Consider the following 22,768-nt stretch of genomic DNA (forward strand, 5'->3'; position numbering starts at 1 on the left):
CCCGACCGCCCGCGCCCGAAGCGTGCAGGCGCATCCCGTGGCAGAGGTAGGAGGCCGCAGGCGTGGGCGCCCATAGGCGAGTTTCGGGAAGGAGGCCGCGGCAGCGCCCCCATTCGGTCATCCAAGCCAGGAGCGCGGGCCCCTGCGTGGCGCCGGGTTAAGTCGAGCTCCCTGCCCATTGGTTTGGGGTAAGAAGGGTCTGCATCTTTTCATCTCTGGCGGGATGCGCGAGCGCCCTCTGCACGCTTTGGCTTGCTCTCACACTGTCGCCAGGACGCGGGTCGGGGAGGGGTCTACGGCCGGGCCTATGGCGGGGTGGGGTAAGGATAGGAAGATAGGCCAATCTCGCTGAGAGCCATCTCATCTCCAGGTGATCTTCACCTGCTGCCATCCCGGTTCCTCTTCCCACGCCTCAGCGAGCGCCGACTGGCGATTATTATTTGAAATAATGTACCCAGCGGGAGGAGGCCCGGGATGAACCCGCGGTGAAACCCTCGGGACTCATGGTTTCCTGCCGGCGCATTTTAGAGGAAGCGATCCGGGCCCCAAGAAGGGAAGGGACTGGCCCAAGGTCACATCGTAGTCTAAGGCCGAGCCAGGGCCGAGGCCAGTAGTTCTGCCTTCCAGCCTCGCGAGTTAGTCCCAGCTCCCTTCCCGACCGCATTTCCGCGCTTCTGCCTCGGGCCTGACTGCTCCTGGGTCCTCCGCGAGGCTTCGTTCTGGAGGTTTAGGGAGTGCTGCACCCGCGGGCTGAGCCCTCGGGAAGGATGTTGGACAGCGGTCAGCCCTCTGGTCTAGCCGCTTGGGTGTGAACCGAGCCGGCTGTTGCTGGAGGCCTGGATGGACGGCAGGGCCCGTGAAAGAGAGGACCCGGCAAGGTGGAGGCGCCGCAGGGGCAGGCTGCGGGTGCTGGGTAGTGATGGGCCCAGGCGGGGCAGGCGGGGAGATGCGGCTGCGCGCCGGCGCGAGGACAGTGGGGCTTTGTCTGGGCGGTGCCGCCTTAACCAATAGGAGCGCGGCCCTGGCCGAGCCCCCTCGGCTCCCCGCCCCCCAGCCGGCAGGGCCTGAAGGCGGCGCCGGGGGTGGCAGGAAGCTATCAGTTGGTTAAATTAGGAACAAATTATACGGAAAGTGTTCATAGATAAGTACTAAAGCTCAGACAAGACACAGTGAGAGACGAAACCAAGAAAATATGGTAATTATGTTTGTTTGCTGACACTACACCATATGCTAATAACAACCAAAAAATCTCAAAATGGATATATTGTCATAAGCTCCTAAAAATACTATCATATGTTGGCTTTGAAAAGGTTTCTAAAATACACAGTTTTATTTTCTAATATGAGAAGCAACAAGGCAGTGGTCACTTGGCCAGGCCTAATACTGTCATAGCTGACAAGCAGTGGTCACATTTCTCAGTGTTTTTTAGAACAATAAACTCTTGGTGTGTCAAATTCAAAAGCCAGAATGTCTCCCTGGACCTCATTCTAAGTAATTTTCAGAAAATTATGATAAAATAGAATTGTGTGATTCAAGTTAGGAGAATGAAGTCTGAATATCTATTCTGGGACCTTCTACCATAAACCATGGGCAAGCTACCTAATCAGTTAAACCCTGCTCTGCCTACCTCAAGCAGTGGGTTTCAGTTAAATATTTAACCACTGACTGTCCAGGAAAAAAATGATCTGAAACTTTGTTGATTTCTGTAGTTTCAACACTCCTATGGTGGCTGCTTTCAAGTCATCAACATAATGTCGATGGCACATTTAAATGCCTAAAAACTTAACAGATGATTCTCACGAGCTAACATGAGCCAGCTCTTGCATACTACTATTTTTTTAAGAATTATTTTACTTAACTTTATTTATTTATTAATTTATTTAAATTTATTATTATTTTTTTTTTAATTTGACCAGAGAGAGAGAGAAAGGGGAAGTGAGAAGGCAAGTCATCAGGCCCAGGACTTAAACCACAGTCAGCCATGTGGGATGCCAGTGTTATAACCACCATGCCACCAGGAGATTAGTTTTTGATTAGCAAGGGCATCTTGGAGGAGGTGTTATTTGAATCAGCTAGCTCAGGTTGGAGAAGTCCAATTTGGTCTAGGTCGAGTGAAGGCATGGGAACTGGTGAGTAAGGGCTGAGGGCGGTTGGTATAGCGGGAGGCGTGATGAGAGTAGATGAGGGAACTATATCTGGAGATGAGGTTGGAGAGCAGGCAGGTGAGGACCAGGATGCCCACCTTGAGTACTCTGATTTGAGATTAATGAGCACTTATAAATAGGAAAGCTCATTTGTCCATCTGTCGCTTTTTACAGCCAGACCAATAATATTGGAAATATCTTTGATTCTTTCACTTCCCACATTCAGATTGTTGGAAAGTAGTAGTGGGCTCGCTCTTCAAAATAAAGCGAGGCCCTGTCCAATTCCTCACGGTTTCCACCAGGACCAGCAGCCTTTACTGGCCCTCCGGGAAGCGCCTTTACACTCCTCTCTAGCGTAGAGTGTGGCTGTACTTCGTGGCCCTGGGTTACTGCCGTGGTTCCTAACTGCTCCCCTAGCTTGTGCTCTTGTCCGTCCTCAATGTATTTATGGACCCCTTATTGGATTTATTAGATTTAGAGGAATGGGTTTGCAGGGCAGTAGCACAAGCTCTTTACTAAAATACAAGTTCAATAATGGCAAGCCTTGGGAACCAGCAGTTAGCATAATGGCTATGTCGCAGGACTCCCACGTAGTCGACCGCGGTTCGCGTCCCGGACCCGGTGGCTTAAAACTCATGCCAAGCGCGTGACGCGCCCAAGATCCCGAGAGGAGAATGGAGAAGGGATTGTGGTGTGACCATCCCCCCTGGGGCGTGATTTCTCGCTTTCTGTCTCTATGTCTCTGTCTGTCTGGCGAGCGCACGCTCCCTATAGCGAAAAACCTCTCCAAAAAATAAATAAAATAATGGCAAGCCTCTGCTTAAAACTCTCTAAATTCGTTAAAATATTTTGAGCCTCTTGTATGCCAGGTACTAGTCTACATGTTGGGGATACAACCGAGAATAAAAAGCAGAATAAAATCTCTTTTCTCCAAGAGCTTCCATTCCAATAGGATTGAAAGACAAGAACAGGACCAATAAGAATAAGCAGAGTGTTATAATGCCAGTGCCAAGGGAGAAAGCATAATGGAGCTGAGAAGGGAGTGAGAATGTCAGGGTGGGTTTCGGAGTGGTTAGTGTGGCCAGGGGATATCTTACTGAGTGACTGTTTGAATGAAGCACTGAAGTGAGAGTGTGAGTCGTGTGGGTATTGGGGGAAGAGTATGCCAGGTAGGGGAAACGGTAAGAACAAAGACCCTGAAGCAGAAGCTTGCGTGGCATGTCCCAAGGAGAGTAAGGGGCCCACCGTGACCCAGGTGCAGTGCACAAGGTCAGAGAGGTGTGAGGTCAGAGAGGTCATGGGGACGTAGGGCATGTAGGCAAGAGTTTGGTGCAGGGGTGACGTGATCCAGTTTGTATCTCACAGGCCCCTGAAGGCCATCTAGAGCAGCGTCTGCAGGGGGATTACCGTGGAAGCAGGGAGGCTTCTTGGGAGGCTGTTGGAGTAATCCAGCAAGAAGGGATGAAGACTTAGACTAAGATGGGTGCAGAGATCCCGCATATGTTGTGAAGGTAAAGTCCTAGGATTAGCTGACAGCTGGGCTCACAGCCTGCAAAAAAGGGAAGAGTGGAGTCAAGAATGAGGAAGGGGGCGCCAGCCAGGGGCATGGAGGTTAGGCGTGAGATCTCACCTGGCCGGCTGTGCAGTTTGAGTCCCCGATCCATCAGCTTGAAAAATCACGCTGGGTCTGTGTGTGTGCTTGTCCGCGCATGCTCGGAAGCCTGAGAGGAGAGTAGAAGAGAAGGAGTTGTGGCGTGGCCATCCCACCTGGGGGCGAGTGGTTTCCCTGTGTCTGTTTTTCTCTGGTGAGCGCTCAAGTCCTAGAAGAAGAATTATATATTTAAAAAAAAAAAAAAAAAAGAATAAGGAAGATTCGGAGGACTGGCTTGCAGAGCAGGAGTTCTGTTCTAGACAGGAGAAACTGGGGACACCTCCTAGACATTCAGGTGGAGAGGTTAGATGGCAGTTGCATACTAAGCCTGGAGTCTGGGGAGCAGGTGGGACTGTTCGGAGTTGGCAGCATGGAAGTCGTATTTAAAACCATGAAGCTCACCGTGGTGTTGACAATGGACCAAGAGCGAGTCCCGAGGGAACCAGCAGTTAGCGTAATGGCTATGTCGCTGGACTCCCACATAGTCGACCGTGGTTCGCGTCCAGGACCCGGTGGCTTAAAACACGCCAGGCGCGTGTGCGTGCGTGCCCAAGAACCCGAGAGGAGAATGGAGGAGAAGGGATTGCGGCGTGACCATCCCCCCTGGGGGGTGATTTCTCGCTTTCTGTCTCTATGTCTCTCTCTGTCTGTTTGGCGAGCGCACGCGCCCTATAGCTAAAACCTCCAAAAAAAAAAAAAGAGCGAGTCCCGAGACTCCATTCCTTAGTGGTCCGACTGCATTTGGTAGGCTTGCCTAATCTCCTAGGGATAGATGTCTGCTTGATGCGAGAGTTGTGATTATGGCTTCTTCTTCTTTTATTTATTTTTTAATGATAGAGAATGCATGAGACAGAGGGGAAAGAGAAAACACCCTTGGGAAGGTCTTACTGGCGATGATCCCTCCTCCCCAGCCCTCAGGATCTAGGGTGCCCATGCGCATGCCCGTCATGTTTCAGTCCTGAACCCACTGTCAGTCACGTGGCTTCCAGCTCTGCAGTCCAGCACGCCATGGACTGTCCCACACAAAATGTTGGCAATTTTGACAACTCCAGTAACATGTTCTCTTGGGGAAGGACAGAAAAGAAATGGAGTTGGAGGAGGCAGGTGTTCTTGTCAGTGCAAGACTACAGTGAAGTAGTTTTGGAATATGGGGCAAGATTATAATTAATAATAAATAATAATGTCCTGCAGAAAGAACCTACCTTCAATGTGTTTTAGCTAGTATTTTGGCTGCAAGTAACAGAAACTTTAAGCTTGCTTGAATAACAGACTGAAAGCACAGCATGCCTCCGTGAGCTGGAGGACCGCAGGGCAGCTGCTGTTTCTCTCTCCACCTCCACCTCTGCTGCTTCCGCGTGTGTGTCTTCCTTTTCCACCCCCCCATCTGTCTCAGACTTTGGGGCCCAAGGTAGTATAGCTGCCCTCCCCTGTCAGCCAGGTCACATATCCCTGCCTCATAAAGACTGGTTTGCATCTTTGGCAGTGCCAGGGGGCAGAGTGATGAGTTCGTGTTGCTCCCTGGCCCAGTCCATCCTGGCCAAAGGGGTGATTTCACCGTTGAGCTGCACTGCAGAGGCTGATGCCTGCAGAGAGCACAGGTGTGAGAGGAGGGGATCAGTAAGCAGGACAGACACCGAAACGGTGTCCACTGAGAGAGGAGAGTGTCTGTGATGTGTTCCCTGAGAATCAGCCATCACCCACGTCTAATCTGGTGACTACAGTGTCTCTCAGGCTAATCGAGGGGTCTGCACTAGGCGTGCCTCTGCGGAGCAGGGCTGTACAGTCAAATCCATGGCTTTTATCGATGGTCTCTAAAGCAGTCTATATGAATGCCACCTGTGAGGACATTGTCTGCTATATCATTTTTATTTTATTTATTTTATTTTATTATTTTACTTGATGGAGAGCGGGTGCACTCACCAGAAAGAGAGAGAGAGAGAGAAAGAGAGAGAGAGAGAGAGAGAGAGAGAGAAAGAGGGAGAAAGCTCCTCCCGGTGGGGTATGCTCACACTGCAGTCCCTTCTCCTGCATTTCTCCACCCCTGGGGATTTGGGGCATGCACACACACACACACACATATCCAGCATGTTTTTCAAGCCTCCCAGCCTGGACTCGAGCAGCCGTCAGTCATGTGGGACCCAGCTCTTTTAGCTACTAGACTTCTGGGCCGGTCCTGTCTACTACGTCATTTGATGTTCTTATGTAATTCATTTAGGCTTTCACTCTATTGTAGCATGGTTATCTCTTTAAGGAATGGGTGGGTGTCTTTTGAATGAGAGTTTTAAAACGTCTCAGGTTTCAGGCCAGCAGGTAGCATGGAGGCTAAGGTGCTAGATCCCACATAGCTGACTATACAGTTCAAGTCCCACATCCAATGGCTTGAAGATCACACCAGGAACATGTGTGTGCATGCCCTGAATCCCAAGAGGAGAATGGTGGCGAAGGGTGTGGTGTCCATCCCCGCAGGAGGCGGGCTTCTCACTTTCCCTCTCTCTGTCTCTCTCTGGCAAGTGCATATGCCCTATAGCAAAACTTTAAAGTTTCTCTTCTCTATGACCTCAGGGAAATTCCCAGTAACCATGAGGTTTGCATGTACAGCTGGGCTGGGCTGGACTATATAATGTGCATGTGCCAAAAAGGGACCGAGAGAGATAGTGAGAGGGAAAGTGAAATCACCCTCCAGGGTGATGGCTATGCTGCAATCCCTTCTCCACCACCCTCCTCCTGGGATTTTGGGCATGCACACATATGAGCCCGGCATGATTTTCAGGCTGCCAGGTCCAGGATTCGAACTGTGATCAGCCATGTGGAAGTCCAGCACCTTAACCACCACGCCACCTGCTGGCCCCTGGGCTGGACCTTTTAAGCAAGACTATATTAAGCTATCAGAAGAGAAATGGCCAAAGGATAATATATATGCTACCTGGTTAGGGTTCTGTGAGTAGGTTAAAGACAGTAGGTGCAAATCGTATTGAGTGCAAGCATAGCTTAACTGTCTAGTTAAATGGCCTTTTTTCCTGTCTTTTTTTTTTTTTTTCCCTTCTCCTTTATGGGGGAGAGGAGAGGAAAGGAAAAGAGAAGAGACAGGGATTGTTGACAGGAGTCTTGCCATGTGGCAGTCCTCCTGCCTCCGCAGCCTAATCAGCTAGGATTAGAGGTGTGTGCAGCTGCACCTGTTGTGTTCAGTTTGGCCCCAGGAACTGAACCACCCACGCAGCTTCTAGCCTCCCAAATGATGGCATTATCTGTGTGCCACTGAGGGGGGCCGAGTTACAGCCTTTTTTTTTTTTTTTTACTTTTTTTTTTTGGGGTTTTTTTTTTTTTTTTTTTTTTTTTTACTTAAAAATTTTTAAATCACCAGATGGCATATTCATTTGCCAGAGAGAGACAGAGAGAGGGAAAATGAGAAAGCATCCCCTGGGAGGGGGGAGATGGCCACACCACAATCCCTTCTCCATTCTCCTTTCGGGATTTTGGGCACATATGCACATGCACCTGGCATGATTTTCAAGACACTGAGTCCAGGACTGAAACCGTGGCTGGCCGTGTGGAATCCAGCACTTAGCCACCATACCACATTGCCTTTTAAAACACAAAGTTGGCCAAACCAATTAGCTGAATAGAACACACTGGGGACAGGCTACCAGTTGTCAGACTCTGGAATCTGACCCTGGAAACTCGCTGGTCTTAAGCTTTTCAGCATGGGGCTCCTACATAGGCCATTCACCTTCCTAACCCCAGTTAGGCCTCTTCAGAGAGACAGGTCCTTCCCCTCCCACTTGGCTTGGTAGTGCCAGGGGCCAGTGTAGCTCTCATATCGAGAAACACACAAGTTCTCTTTCCTAACTAAGGCCTGCCTCCTGTGTTCCTGTCCTGTGCATGCCCTGTCTCTTCCGGGAATGTTAGTGCTGGGACAGTCCCTCACAGGAGACCCTACCACTGGCCTACAGGAAAGCACCCAGCTTCGTACAGTCATGACAGACTGCAAAGAGGTGGGGCAAGGTCAGGACAAGGATTTACACATCAGTTTTTTTTCCCCAGAGGGCAAGTGCTTTCAATGGGTGATGCATTGACAATGGAGAGGGGTTGCCCTTGAGAGGAGACCCAGGAGTTTCTACCATAGGTAAAAGTTCTCCATGCATCAGGACGTGCCGTGGAGGTTAATGCCGCTGGAGCCCACATGCCCGACTGCAGAGTCCAGGGTCCCAGTGTCTTCAAAAACACACTGGGTGCATCCAAAATCCTGGGAGGAAAATGGAGAAAAGATTGTGGCGTGGACATTGCCCCTGGGAAGTGATTTCTTACTTTCTCTTTGTCCCTGGTGAGCACAGGTACCCTATAGCAGGAAAAAAGAGAAAGAAAGAAAGAAAGAAAGAAAGAAAGAAAGAAAGAAAGAAAGAAAGAAAAGAAGGAAGGAAGGAAGGAAGGAAGGAAGGAAGGAGAGAAATTCTGGGGTTTTAGATTGAAAAGTGAGCATCTTGATTTTGTGACAGTACCTTATGATTTTGGTCCCTGAGAGTCAAGTCCCATGGCCAGTTACGCTGGGGCAGCTAATTACATGGTTTCAAGGAGAATATTGTCCGCCCTGTGGGAACCCGACCTGCCTTTCTCCTTCAGCTTCCCATAACTTTTTCTGTTTCCAAACCAAAAGAAAAGTAAGTGGCGTTTCCAGTTTGAGAACTGAATATTTACAGAGAGTGAGGCCAGCACGAGGCATTTAGATGGCAAACGGCCCGGAGGAGTCCTAGAAGTGCCTAGAGCATTGTTTGGAGTGAAAGTAGCAACATGTTTCAGAAACTTACAAAGAATCAGCTATGGTGGTGTGGCAGTAACTCGGTTCTCCACGATGCTGAGGCCACATGAGAAGGTCCCAGGTTTGGGAACCAGCAGTTAGCGTAATGGCTATGTTGCTGGACTCCCTCGTAGTCGACCACAGTTCGCGTCCCGGACCCGGTGGCTTAAAACTCACGCCGGGAGCATGTGTGTGCGTGCCCAAGAGCCCAGGAGGAGAATGGAGGAGAAGGGATTGCGGCGTGACCATCCCTCCTGGGGGGTGATTTCTCGCTTTCTGTCTCTATGCCTCTCTCTGTCTGTCTGGCGAGCGCACACGCCCTATAGTGAAAACCTCTCAAAAAAAAAAAAAAGAAAAAAAAAGAAAGAAGGTCCCAGGTTCGTGTCCAGAGGTCTCCCTGTAGAAACAGCAAACGTGTGTACATGCCCATGATCCTGGCTGGCTGTGGGTGGATCAGGCATGAAGACCCTCATGGAGTGGCCTCTATTGCTCTATCTTTTCCTCATGGGAGAAATAAGTAAGAAAAAAAAATATATATATATATATTTTTGGAGAGGTTTTTTTTTTTTTTTTTTTTTTTTTCTATAGGGCGCATGTGCTCGCCAGACAGAGAAAGACATGGAGACAGAAAGCAAAAAACCAGCCTCCCGGGGGATGGTCATGCCACAATCCCTTCTCCTCCATTCTCCTCTCGGGATCCTGGGCACACATGCACATGCACCTGGCGTGAGCCCCAAGCCACCGGATCCAGGACGTGAACCGCGGTCGACTATGTGGGAGTCCAGCGACATAGCCATTACGTCAACTGCTGGTTCCCAGAAAATATTTTTTAAAAAGGAGAAAAATTATCAAAATTTCTACCATTCTGCATGTAAGCTGCATTGTGAATAGTGCGTTAGCCAAGGGACTGACTTTTTTTATGCTCTTTAAGCTTTTGGACACCAGTACTCTTAGATATTGCTGAGTCTAAGGAAAACAAAATGAAGAACAGCCCTCTGTTTGGAGGTTATATGGAAGCATGTTTTGCCACAAGTGTTGAGCCGAAGGGTTGGGAAGGACTTTAATCATAGACAGCTGGATTTGAAGTCACCCAGCTGTAGTGACCTCAGACTTTGGTCCTGGCGGGAGGAGGTAGAGATGCTTGCCAGCTGGGTGAGGGGAGCAGGCACCCAGTTAAAGAATCTGAGCCACCACATGAGGGCCTGCGCCTGCCGGAAAGGACCAGGCTGGACTCCATGATGCTGCGCCTGCAAGGAGCTTGCCATGGGACGTCCACTTTGGCCGCAGACCGCAGACTTCACCTCTGCAGTGCCCCAGAGGAGCTCACTCGCTCAGGCTCCCCGACTCGCGGGGTACCTTCTTTGGTCAGGCTTATGTAAGCTTGGAGGATTCAGAAGTGAATAAGACCAACAGGCTCCTGGCCTCACTGAGCTTATGGGCTAGTATGGGAAGAGGCAATAAGTAAACAAGGTAATTTTGGATTAAGATAGGTGCTGTAGGGCCAGCAGGTGGCATGGAGGTTAAAGCACTGGATTGTACATGGCTGGCTGCACAGTTCAAGTCCCAGAGCTGGCGGCTTGAAAATCATGCCGGTGTGTGTGCATACATGCCCAAAATCCCAAGAGGAGAATGGAGGAGAAGGAATTGCTCTGTTGCCATTCCCCCTGGTGGGGGGTGATTTCACACTTTCCCTCTCTGTCTGGCAAGTACATGTATCTTATAGGAAAAAGAAAATCAGTGCTATGAAGAGTAATCTAATAGAGCACAGCTTCTGTGTGCTGACTGGGAGCTCCCTCAGTAATGGAGGAGTAGAGATAGACCTTCTGTAGGTCAGAAGGACTCAGCCCTCTAGAGAGACAGAAGACCAGGGCCCAGGGCTTCAGGTCGGAAGATAGCTTGGCATTCACAAAGACCCTTAAGAAAGTCAGCTCTGGGAAGGGCGGCCAGATAAGATTGGGGCCAGCTTCAGCAGACCTGGAATAGAGGCTTTAAGCAAGAGCTGTATATAACCTGACTGCTGGCACGAAGATCTTTCTGGCTGCAGGGCTGAGAAAAGGATGGGGCAGGAGCACAAGCAAGTCTCCAGCAAACGCAAGCCAGAGTCTGCTTGTCCGCCTGTCTTCAGGGTGAGACACCTCCACCTGCCCCCCTGCAGTAGCCATCACAGTGATTGGTCAGTTAATGACCGTGCTCCTGACCCACTGGCTGGGTGGCTGGTGATCAGTTAGGTTTAGGGTAGCAGCAAAGGCAGAGAGGAACTGCCTCCCAGGCAGTCCCTTATTCCTGGTAAGAACAGTAGGACAGTAGGTGGCATAGTGGTTAAGGCACTGTACTTTCACATGGCTAACCACAGTTCGAGTCCCAGATCCAGTGGCTTAAAAAATCATGCCAGGCACATGTATATGCATGCCCAAAATCCCAAGAGGAGAATGGAGGAGAAGGGAATGTGGTGTGGCCATTCCCTCTGGGGAGTGATTTCTTACTTCCCCTGTCTGTCTCTCTCTCCAAAGAGTACTCTATGGCAAAAGAAAAAAAACTTAATAATAATAAGAAAAAAACCCAGGATAAAATACAGCCAGGTACGCAAAGGAGAGGCTGGAACTCATTTACCAGGAAAGAACAACAGCTCCCTCTGAACCTCTCTCCATTAGGCTGGGAGGAATCACTGTTAACCAGGGCAGGAGGGCAGCTAGTGCGCACACGGATCGCAGCAGCGTGGTGCCGAGTAGCCTTAAGGTGACACCGAGTGATACATGACTTTGTTGCAATAAGATTGATTTAAGCTCTGATGGGGAAGAAGGGCGAAGAGCGTGTGTGTGTGTGTGTGTGTGTGTGTGTGTGTGTGTGTGAACTTAGATGGAAGAGTCACTTACAGTTCCAGACCCGATGCTGTAATGAGTGACTAATGGATTCAGCCTCAGAGCCAGGTCCCCAAGGGTGGGGTTGGGCGGGGAGGGCTTTGGAGAGAGACAGGGAGCTGAGTTGGGCGGTAGGTGGCACTGTACTTTCACATGGCTAACCACAGTTCGAGTCCCAGATCCAGTGGCTTAAAAAATCATGCCAGGCACATGTATATGCATGCCCAAAATCCCAAGAGGAGAATGGAGGAGAAGGGAATGTGGTGTGGCCATTCCCTCTGGGGAGTGATTTCTTACTTCCCCTGTCTGTCTCTCTCTCCAAAGAGTACTCTATGGCAAAAGAAAAAAAACTTAATAATAATAAGAAAAAAACCCAGGATAAAATACAGCCAGGTACGCAAAGGAGAGGCTGGAACTCATTTACCAGGAAAGAACAACAGCTCCCTCTGAACCTCTCTCCATTAGGCTGGGAGGAATCACTGTTAACCAGGGCAGGAGGGCAGCTAGTGCGCACACGGATCGCAGCAGCGTGGTGCCGAGTAGCCTTAAGGTGACACCGAGTGATACATGACTTTGTTGCAATAAGATTGATTTAAGCTCTGATGGGGAAGAAGGGCGAAGAGCGTGTGTGTGTGTGTGTGTGTGTGTGTGTGTGTGTGTGTGTGAACTTAGATGGAAGAGTCACTTACAGTTCCAGACCCGATGCTGTAATGAGTGACTAATGGATTCAGCCTCAGAGCCAGGTCCCCAAGGGTGGGGTTGGGCGGGGAGGGCTTTGGAGAGAGACAGGGAGCTGAGTTGGGCGGTAGGTGGCGTGGGGCTGGAGCAGTTGCCTGCGGGGTCATGAGGGCGTGGAGCACGCTGGGAATGAAGGTTGATGCCCTGGCTCACCACGGACGGGTGTTTTCCAGGTATGAGGAATACGGATGAGGGAACCGGACCTGTGGGGTAGAACCCTGAGGGGTCAGGACTCCCAGCTTCCCAGTGGTTTCTGCATGGTCTGGTCCAACCTCCTGATGTTACAAATGGTGATCACTTGTCCAAGGTTGCTCCCTTAGTTGGTGGCACAGCCAGAGCCAAGAACCCAGGTTTCACACCTGGTCCCCAACTCTTTCCATCGCATGAGGCTGCAGCTCGCGAGGGGTGCAGGAGGGGACCTCCTGGTACCATGACTAGACCTGAATGGAATAGACACAGCCCAGTTTGACGCTCACAACCTGGAAGAAAAGGGCCTCTCTCGACCTACCCCCGGACAGGAGTAATGCTGAGGGCATGTTTTGTGTTCCAGAACCAGCAGCGGAAGTGGACCTGCCTACCGCTTGTTACCATGATGCTGGCCGCCCGCCTCTCCAGACCGCTGGCACAGATCCCAGGAAGAACCCTGAGCGTCTGTGATAGAGAAAATGGAACAACGTAAGTAACTAAGGTAGAGGTGGCCTAGGGAGTCACGTCGTCTGGCCCAGCACAACTTTCACCTAGGGATGACACGGGTGGCCTGACTCTCAGAGATGTCTCTTGGCACCTGCTATCTCCCAGCAAAGGAAACTCAAACGTGTCCTTGGAAGACAGACCTTCCCAGGGCTCCCAGGGCAAAGAAGAATATCTTTCATAATGGCTTTTTTTTTTTTAAACGTTTTGATTTTGAAATAACTTTTGGCTTAAACAATAGTTGCAAAAATAGTACAAAGGGTTCTCAAATCCCCTTACCTAACTTCCGCAGTGTTAACATCTTACAAAACCAGAGTGCAAAGATCAAAATCAGGAAATGACCATTGATGAGATGCTATTACCTAATCTGCACACGGTATGCACCGATGGGCCTCTTTCTGGTCCAGGCGCCATTGATGAGATGCTATTACCTAACCTGCACACTTTATGCACCGATGGGCCTCTTTCTGGTCCAGGCTACAACCCCCAACCCCATATGGTACTTAGTTGTCTCCTTAGTCTCTTCCTGTCCAGGACAGTTCCCCAGCAGTCTTCGTTCATGACCTTGGCGCTCTGGAAGGGCGGACTCTCAGGCTGGGTCGTGTGCTCTTTCTCATGCTGAGACCCAGGTATGCGTGTTTGGTAAGGAGCCCAGGAAAGGGAGCTGGTGCTGTCTCAGGGCATCATGTTGGAAGGTACATGATTTTTCTTTTTTTTTTTTTAATTTGCTGTAGGGCATGTGTACTTACTAGAGTAAGAGAGAAAGAGTGAGAGAGAAAGAGAGAGAGAGAGAGAGAGAAATCACCTCCATACACACATCCTGGGGACTTGGCCACACTGCAGTCTCTTCTCCTTCATTGTCTTCTCGGGATTTGGGGCAAACACGCACACACACACACAGTGTGTTTTTCAAGTCACTGGGTCCAGGACTCAAACCATACAGACATTTGAATCCAGCTGCCTTAATTAGCACACCCCTGACTGGCCCAGGAAGTACCTGATATTCATGTGCCTCATTATTTTGGTCACCACTATTTTGGCTTTTTAAAGAAAGAATTATTTATTTACTTTATCGTTATTTTAAAAATTTACTATAGGGCACATGTGCTTACCAGAGAGAGAGAGAGAAAGTGAGAAAGCAAGCCGCCAGGTCTGAGACTTGAACTGCAGTGAGAGTCCAACACTCACCCTGTGGGAGTCCAACACTCCAACTACCATGCTACTGGCTGTCCCCAATAATGGCTTTTTATAAATTTTGCACATAAAACTAGTTAACTCAGATGTCCCGAGATGTTGTTGAAGTGTAGTTTGCTCTCGTGACTGAGTTGAAAACACTCAACAAGCAGCTCTTCATTTTTTTTGGGAGAGATTTTTGCTATAGGGCGCATGCACTTGCCAGACAGAGAGAGATAGACAGAAAGTGAGAAATCACCCCCCGGGGGGATGGCCACGTCGCAATCCCTTCTCCTCCGTTCTCCTCTCGGGATCTTGGGCACGCACGCACACGTGCCCAGCATGAGTTTTAAGTCACCGGGTCCAGGACGCGAACCGTGGTCGTCTATGTGGGAGTCCAGCGACATAGCCATTGCGCTAACTGCTGGTCTCAAGCAGCTCTTTGAGAGCTTCTGGAATTGCCTTTTCCAAGGGGTTTTGGCGGGCTTTCCTGTCAGGCTTTCCTCTTTCTTAGCCTGAGCAAAAAAAACAGATATATAAGAAAAATTTTTTCTGTTATATTGAGGGGAGTGAAGTTGAGTGTCAGGTTAAATTTGAAGTCCCAGCAACTAAAAGACTGGTATTTTCTATATCAATAAATATGTTTAGAAGAGCCTGCAATAGGCTTTTAGCAGCATTTGCTCAAACACGCTTCCATGGGATAAGGAGACTTGGCTTGCAGATGGGCTTTAGCTGCCAGAGGTCAGCACGTGAGAGGAGTTTGCAGTGTCCCCTCCTGTAGAGGTGGCTAGGGGTCATTGCCATCTAAGGGGACAGAGCATGGTTCTTTTGAAGTGCTTTTGAAAGGTGATTTTCTGCAGTTTTTTTCCGAGTTAGTGATTCATAGAAATGGCAAAATCAAGCCAGCTGGTGGCATGGTGGTTAAGGTACTTGGATCTCAAATGACCAACTGCACAGTTTGAGGATTGGATCAGTGGCTTGAAAAATACACCAAGTGTGTGTGCACGCATACACAAAATCCTGAAAGGGGGGAGAACCAGAGAAGGGATTGCAGCATGGCCATGTCCCACAGGGGTACCTTCTCAGGGCACTCTTTGCCCTGGTAGCCGGCCTATCAGTTTGGGTCACATCACACTAAGAGTAGCAGAAACCCCTGGACGGCCAGGGCTAGTATGGCTTCGGGGGACCTAGGCTCCTTGTTTCTTTCTGCTCTGTTGTCCTGAGGGCAGCTGTCCCCTCAGGGACCCTTGATACTCCTCCCCTTCCAGCTTCAGCCCAGGCAGGAAGAGGCAAGGCAACATGGAGGAAGAAGGGGCTGCACCTACATCTGGAAAGTAAAGCTGCCCCAGCAGGCATGGCCGACTTCTGCTTGCACCTCATTGGCCAGAGGCGGGTCATGTGACACGAGGGAGGCAAAATCTGAAGAGAGTTGGGCACATTGCTACCCCTGGACAAAACCCCAGGTTTTGCTAGTGAGCCAGATGAGAATGGCCATAGGCAGGCAGATGCAGTGTTTGCCACGGCTGGACTGGGCCGTGGCCTACAGCTGGTTTTGTCCCCAGAGATATTAGGGGTTTGGCAGAGAACAGGCTCAGAAGTGAAATCCCAGCGGGGAAGACTACCCCCACCCTACAACCAAAGCAGTGGTTTTGAACTCTGCTTGGAAATTAGGCTCACTTAGAGCACCGTGGGGAAAAAATTCCTGTGCCTCAACCCCAGGGACTCTGATTTAACTGGTCAGGGGTGAGGCCTGGTGTGGGCATAGTTTAAAAGTGATTTTTTAAAATAAAGTTATTTTACAGAGAATTTAAAACATATACAAAAATAGAAAATATTATTGATCCGTAGTGTTCTTCTCACCTGGGCTTCCATAATTACCAGCTTCTGGCCCTTCTTTTTCTCTCTGTTTAGACAGGTCTCACTATGATTTGCCTGCCCTGGCCTCCCAAGCAGCCTCCAGCACGCCTAGCTCTCTCCAACAGGATCTTGCTGTCTTGCCCTCTCTGGCCATGATCTCGGGGCCCTCCTGCCTCAGGCTCTCGGGTCTCTGGGGTTGCAGGCACATGCAGCTGCACCCGACCTTTTAGCAAAGGCAGGGAGTCTAACCCAGGCATCCCACCTAGCCTGGGCCTGGCGAATAGCAGTGTTGACCAATATGCACTACCGCAGCCGGGCTGGCTCCTGGCCAGATCTTGTTTCATCTGTGTCCCATGGATTTTTCTCCCTCTCTCCCTACTAGATGTTTTTGTTTGTTTAAAGGTTTTAATATAGGGTGTGTTTGCTCACCAGAGAGGGAAAGTGAGAAATCACCCCCATAGGGTATGGCCATGCTGCAGTGCAATATGGTCACACCAAAATCCCTTCTCCACTTCTCCATTTTGTTGGAATTTGGGGCATGAATGTTCATGTGCTTGATGTATTTTTCAAAAGCTGGGGTCAGGATTCAAACCATAGTTGACCACCTGGGATCCAGCTTCCTTAACCACTAGGCTGTGAGTCTGGCTCTGTCCAATACTTTCATGGACATACTAGGTTGGTGTTGAGATATCATATAGGTGTATACCATTAGCAGAAGTGAAAGCGTAAGATGTTTATTCCATGTCTATTTCTGTATTAACATTTGTATCTACAGTTGTCTTCATTATGAGATACTGTGCTAAACTTTGTACAAATGATATAAAAAGAGATCTGATGAGCACAACATTTTCTAACAATAGATCTGTAAGTTTTACATAGTATGACATTTATGCTATCCTGATTTACATGGGGTGATCTGACATACCCACTAGACTGCTTAGTCACTCAGTTTTCTCAATATATAAATGTATACTGTGTATCTGTTCTTATGTGTCAGATACTGTGTGAAGCAGTGAATAAGATTAATTCCGTATCTATCACACTTCTCAATCTTATTCTTATATTATCATGGTTACCTTTTGCCTTTTCTCTCTTCTTCCCTGTCTTTCTTTTGTTCTTGTTCTTTTCCTTTCAGTCTTCATTATTTTCCTCTTTATTTCCTCACTACTTTCTTTCTGCTCTTTTCTCCTGTTTCTTTTTAGCTTCAACATTTTAGTTAGGTTTAGTAAAAATGTATGGCACCTCCCTGAGTCAAGGGATGACAGTTCTTGGCTGAGATTACCAACCACATCAAGACAGAGAAATCTTTATGCTTTTGTTTTGTAGGCCTGTGAATACATTTAAGACCAATAGAATAGCTGTCTGTATTCTTTTAAATTTATCTGAAGAAATTATTGGAGTAAACTCTAGCCCTTTGCAGTGGAACTACAATATATTCAAGCATACTACTTAAGTAGTCTTTCAATTTATAGAAGTGATATCTTCCAACTAACCTCTAAATGACTAGAAAGTAAACCCATGCATCCCCTTCAGCTATGGTGTAATTACACTATTGTGTAACTATGAGCAGATACACATAGTTGAACCTAAGACTAGGAGTACTGGGTTGCTGTTTTCTGTGTTGATGAAGCAATACAGTCCCTATAAATGCTAACACCAGTGTCAGACACTGAGCTGTGTTTGCTTAAATACTTTGTCACCTTCTAGCATATAGGCCATTGTAGTGGTCAACAGTTTAGAACTCAGGCATTGTCCTAGGGTTTTGCTGCAACAATGCTTTTATCCCTTTTTCTTTAGCTTTTACTTTATCCCTTTGCCACAGATAGGCCCATTAAAAGAAGGAAGACTGAGTCTTTTCCTTTGTCGCTAAAACTTTCAGCAGCAGTTTGCTGGTCTCTTTTCATGCATCATTATCCTGTGAATTGAACACTGTGAAGAGGACTTTTATTTTCTTAAATTGGATGGCTTTCACTCAGCACAAACGATGCTTGTAGTGGGAGGGGCAGTACAGCCTGCAATTACTGTGCTCATCATAACTGCACTGGCTCTCAACACCCATTGAACATTAGAATTGCCTCAAAAGCTTTTTAACCATATGGATGCCTGGGCCTCACACTGGATCAATTAAATCAGAATCTCTGTGGTGAGGAAAGAGAGAGACGTTGTTCTACAGTGAGAGTTGCTAGCTAGCTGAGACTCAGTGCAGAGGCTGACATTCAATAAAATCTCTTTTATGACTCTGTTTTCCTAGGGGAAGAAGATGGCTCTCTGTACCAACAATATAACAGACTTTACAGTAAAGGAAATGGTGGCAGGGTCAGATGATTACACCAATGTGGTAGGAGCCTTTGTATGCCAGTCAACTATTATTCCTTCTGAAAGTAAGGGTTTCCGAGCAGCCTTGTCATCACAGTCCATCATTCTGGCAGATACATTTTTAGGTAAGCTTCCTTGGCTCACATATGCATGCAGGCATTTATTGTAAAATTATGGTACTCGTAACTTGTCATTGCATTGGAATTTACTGTCAACCTGAGAAAAACTGAGGCCAACTATGTGAATAATGTAACAAGATCAGAGTGAGGATGATAGTCAGGTTCCACAATATCTAACTTGCCCGAGACAGGTATGCCAAGGTCTCATAGATTTCAAGATGGTTATAAAGGAGAAACCACAAGAAGAGGTATGATTACATCATCATTTTGGGATTAATAGTGAGGACGAACTGATACCAACCTTTGTTATTAGCAGGACTGTCAGCATCATTTGTTGTCAGTTAAACAGGCAGTGTCTGGGCAGATGTCTTCACAGAATTTTGGCTTAAACAATAGTTGCAAAAATAGTACAAAGGGTTCTCAAATCCCCTTACCTAACTTCCGCAGTGTTAACATCTTACAAAACCAGAGTGCAAAGATCAAAATCAGGAAATGGCCATTGATGAGATGCTATTACCTAACCTGCACACTTTATGCACCGATGGGCCTCTTTCTGGTCCAGGCTACAACCCCCAACCCCATATGGTACTTAGTTGTCTCCTTAGTCTCTTCCTGTCCAGGACAGTTCCCCAGCAGTCTTCGTTCATGACCTTGGCGCTCTGGAAGGGCGGACTCTCAGGCTGGGTCGTGTGCTCTTTCTCATGCTGAGACCCAGGTATGCGTGTTTGGTAAGGAGCCCAGGAAAGGGAGCTGGTGCTGTCTCAGGGCATCATGTTGGAAGGTACATGATTTTTCTTTTTTTTTTTTTAATTTGCTGTAGGGCATGTGTACTTACTAGAGTAAGAGAGAAAGAGTGAGAGAGAAAGAGAGAGAGAGAGAGAGAGAAATCACCTCCATACACACATCCTGGGGACTTGGCCACACTGCAGTCTCTTCTCCTTCATTGTCTTCTCGGGATTTGGGGCAAACACGCACACACACACACAGTGTGTTTTTCAAGTCACTGGGTCCAGGACTCAAACCATACAGACATTTGAATCCAGCTGCCTTAATTAGCACACCCCTGACTGGCCCAGGAAGTACCTGATATTCATGTGCCTCATTATTTTGGTCACCACTATTTTGGCTTTTTAAAGAAAGAATTATTTATTTACTTTATCGTTATTTTAAAAATTTACTATAGGGCACATGTGCTTACCAGAGAGAGAGAGAGAAAGTGAGAAAGCAAGCCGCCAGGTCTGAGACTTGAACTGCAGTGAGAGTCCAACACTCACCCTGTGGGAGTCCAACACTCCAACTACCATGCTACTGGCTGTCCCCAATAATGGCTTTTTATAAATTTTGCACATAAAACTAGTTAACTCAGATGTCCCGAGATGTTGTTGAAGTGTAGTTTGCTCTCGTGACTGAGTTGAAAACACTCAACAAGCAGCTCTTCATTTTTTTTGGGAGAGATTTTTGCTATAGGGCGCATGCACTTGCCAGACAGAGAGAGATAGACAGAAAGTGAGAAATCACCCCCCGGGGGGATGGCCACGTCGCAATCCCTTCTCCTCCGTTCTCCTCTCGGGATCTTGGGCACGCACGCACACGTGCCCAGCATGAGTTTTAAGTCACCGGGTCCAGGACGCGAACCGTGGTCGTCTATGTGGGAGTCCAGCGACATAGCCATTGCGCTAACTGCTGGTCTCAAGCAGCTCTTTGAGAGCTTCTGGAATTGCCTTTTCCAAGGGGTTTTGGCGGGCTTTCCTGTCAGGCTTTCCTCTTTCTTAGCCTGAGCAAAAAAAACAGATATATAAGAAAAATTTTTTCTGTTATATTGAGGGGAGTGAAGTTGAGTGTCAGGTTAAATTTGAAGTCCCAGCAACTAAAAGACTGGTATTTTCTATATCAATAAATATGTTTAGAAGAGCCTGCAATAGGCTTTTAGCAGCATTTGCTCAAACACGCTTCCATGGGATAAGGAGACTTGGCTTGCAGATGGGCTTTAGCTGCCAGAGGTCAGCACGTGAGAGGAGTTTGCAGTGTCCCCTCCTGTAGAGGTGGCTAGGGGTCATTGCCATCTAAGGGGACAGAGCATGGTTCTTTTGAAGTGCTTTTGAAAGGTGATTTTCTGCAGTTTTTTTCCGAGTTAGTGATTCATAGAAATGGCAAAATCAAGCCAGCTGGTGGCATGGTGGTTAAGGTACTTGGATCTCAAATGACCAACTGCACAGTTTGAGGATTGGATCAGTGGCTTGAAAAATACACCAAGTGTGTGTGCACGCATACACAAAATCCTGAAAGGGGGGAGAACCAGAGAAGGGATTGCAGCATGGCCATGTCCCACAGGGGTACCTTCTCAGGGCACTCTTTGCCCTGGTAGCCGGCCTATCAGTTTGGGTCACATCACACTAAGAGTAGCAGAAACCCCTGGACGGCCAGGGCTAGTATGGCTTCGGGGGACCTAGGCTCCTTGTTTCTTTCTGCTCTGTTGTCCTGAGGGCAGCTGTCCCCTCAGGGACCCTTGATACTCCTCCCCTTCCAGCTTCAGCCCAGGCAGGAAGAGGCAAGGCAACATGGAGGAAGAAGGGGCTGCACCTACATCTGGAAAGTAAAGCTGCCCCAGCAGGCATGGCCGACTTCTGCTTGCACCTCATTGGCCAGAGGCGGGTCATGTGACACGAGGGAGGCAAAATCTGAAGAGAGTTGGGCACATTGCTACCCCTGGACAAAACCCCAGGTTTTGCTAGTGAGCCAGATGAGAATGGCCATAGGCAGGCAGATGCAGTGTTTGCCACGGCTGGACTGGGCCGTGGCCTACAGCTGGTTTTGTCCCCAGAGATATTAGGGGTTTGGCAGAGAACAGGCTCAGAAGTGAAATCCCAGCGGGGAAGACTACCCCCACCCTACAACCAAAGCAGTGGTTTTGAACTCTGCTTGGAAATTAGGCTCACTTAGAGCACCGTGGGGAAAAAATTCCTGTGCCTCAACCCCAGGGACTCTGATTTAACTGGTCAGGGGTGAGGCCTGGTGTGGGCATAGTTTAAAAGTGATTTTTTAAAATAAAGTTATTTTACAGAGAATTTAAAACATATACAAAAATAGAAAATATTATTGATCCGTAGTGTTCTTCTCACCTGGGCTTCCATAATTACCAGCTTCTGGCCCTTCTTTTTCTCTCTGTTTAGACAGGTCTCACTATGATTTGCCTGCCCTGGCCTCCCAAGCAGCCTCCAGCACGCCTAGCTCTCTCCAACAGGATCTTGCTGTCTTGCCCTCTCTGGCCATGATCTCGGGGCCCTCCTGCCTCAGGCTCTCGGGTCTCTGGGGTTGCAGGCACATGCAGCTGCACCCGACCTTTTAGCAAAGGCAGGGAGTCTAACCCAGGCATCCCACCTAGCCTGGGCCTGGCGAATAGCAGTGTTGACCAATATGCACTACCGCAGCCGGGCTGGCTCCTGGCCAGATCTTGTTTCATCTGTGTCCCATGGATTTTTCTCCCTCTCTCCCTACTAGATGTTTTTGTTTGTTTAAAGGTTTTAATATAGGGTGTGTTTGCTCACCAGAGAGGGAAAGTGAGAAATCACCCCCATAGGGTATGGCCATGCTGCAGTCCCTTCTCCACTCTCTTCTCAGGGTTTTGGGCATGTACACACATGCACCTGGAGTGTTTTCCTTTTTCCTTTTTAATTTTCCTTATTTATTTTTAAATTTGACCAGAGAGGGACAGAGTGTGAGAGAGATAGAGAGAGGGGAGAGAGAGAGAGAAAGAAGAGAATGAGAGAGCGAGAGAGAGAGAGAGAAAGTGAGAAAGCAAGCTGCCAGGTCTGGGACTCAAACCATGGTCAGCCATGTGGGAGTACAGCACCCTTAACCACCACACCATCTGCTACTCCCCCTGGAGTCATTCTTTTCTTTTTTTTCTTAAAATAATTATTTATTTAATTCCATTTGTTATTATTTTTTAATTTGACTAGATAGAGACAGAGAGAAAGAGAAAGGGAAAGTGAGAAAGCAAGCCACCAGGTCCAGGACTCAAACCACAGTTGACCATGTGGGAGTCCAGTGCCTTTAACCACCATGTCACCTGCTGGCAACCTCCCCCCACCAGAGTTTTCCAAATCACCATGAGGTCTGAACCTCAAACCATGGAGTTGGCAATGTGTGATTCAGCTACCTTAACCTCCATGCCACCTGCTGGCCTATTCCTGGATTATTTTGAAGCAAATCTTCGACATGGTATTTCATTTGCAAAAACAAGGTATCTATCTCTAAATGGCAAGAACTCCTGTAAGTGGGACCAGCAGTTAGTGTAATGGCTATGTCGCTGGACTTCCACGTAGTCGACAGCGGTTCGAGTCCCGGCCCGGTGGCTTAAACTCACGCCAGGCATGTGTGTGTGCGTGCCCGAGATCCTGAGAGGAGAATGGAGGAGAAGGGATTGTGGC

General features: G+C 48.3%; 1 protein-coding gene across 6 annotated transcripts in view; it reads left to right on the forward strand.

Annotated features, from left to right (window-relative positions):
* BDH1 (3-hydroxybutyrate dehydrogenase 1) overlaps positions 1-22,768 on the forward strand; it is a 65,640-nt gene that overhangs the window by 10,063 nt on the left and 32,809 nt on the right. For 4 of the 6 annotated variants that reach the window (XM_006156753.3, XM_006156758.3, XM_006156756.3 and 1 more), the window contains exon 2: positions 12,734-12,858. In XM_006156753.3, the coding sequence (XP_006156815.1) occupies positions 12,773-12,858 (86 nt within the window). In that variant the 5' untranslated portion in view covers positions 12,734-12,772. Of the gene's footprint in view, positions 1-22; positions 189-12,733; positions 12,859-22,768 lie in introns of those variants that run through there. The other 2 variants (XM_006156757.3, XM_006156754.3) reach the window with 2 other exon arrangements.

This window comes from Tupaia chinensis, unplaced genomic scaffold (assembly GCF_000334495.1).
Source record: "Tupaia chinensis unplaced genomic scaffold, TupChi_1.0 Scaffold000515_1, whole genome shotgun sequence".
NCBI classification, from domain to species: domain Eukaryota; kingdom Metazoa; phylum Chordata; class Mammalia; order Scandentia; family Tupaiidae; genus Tupaia; species Tupaia belangeri.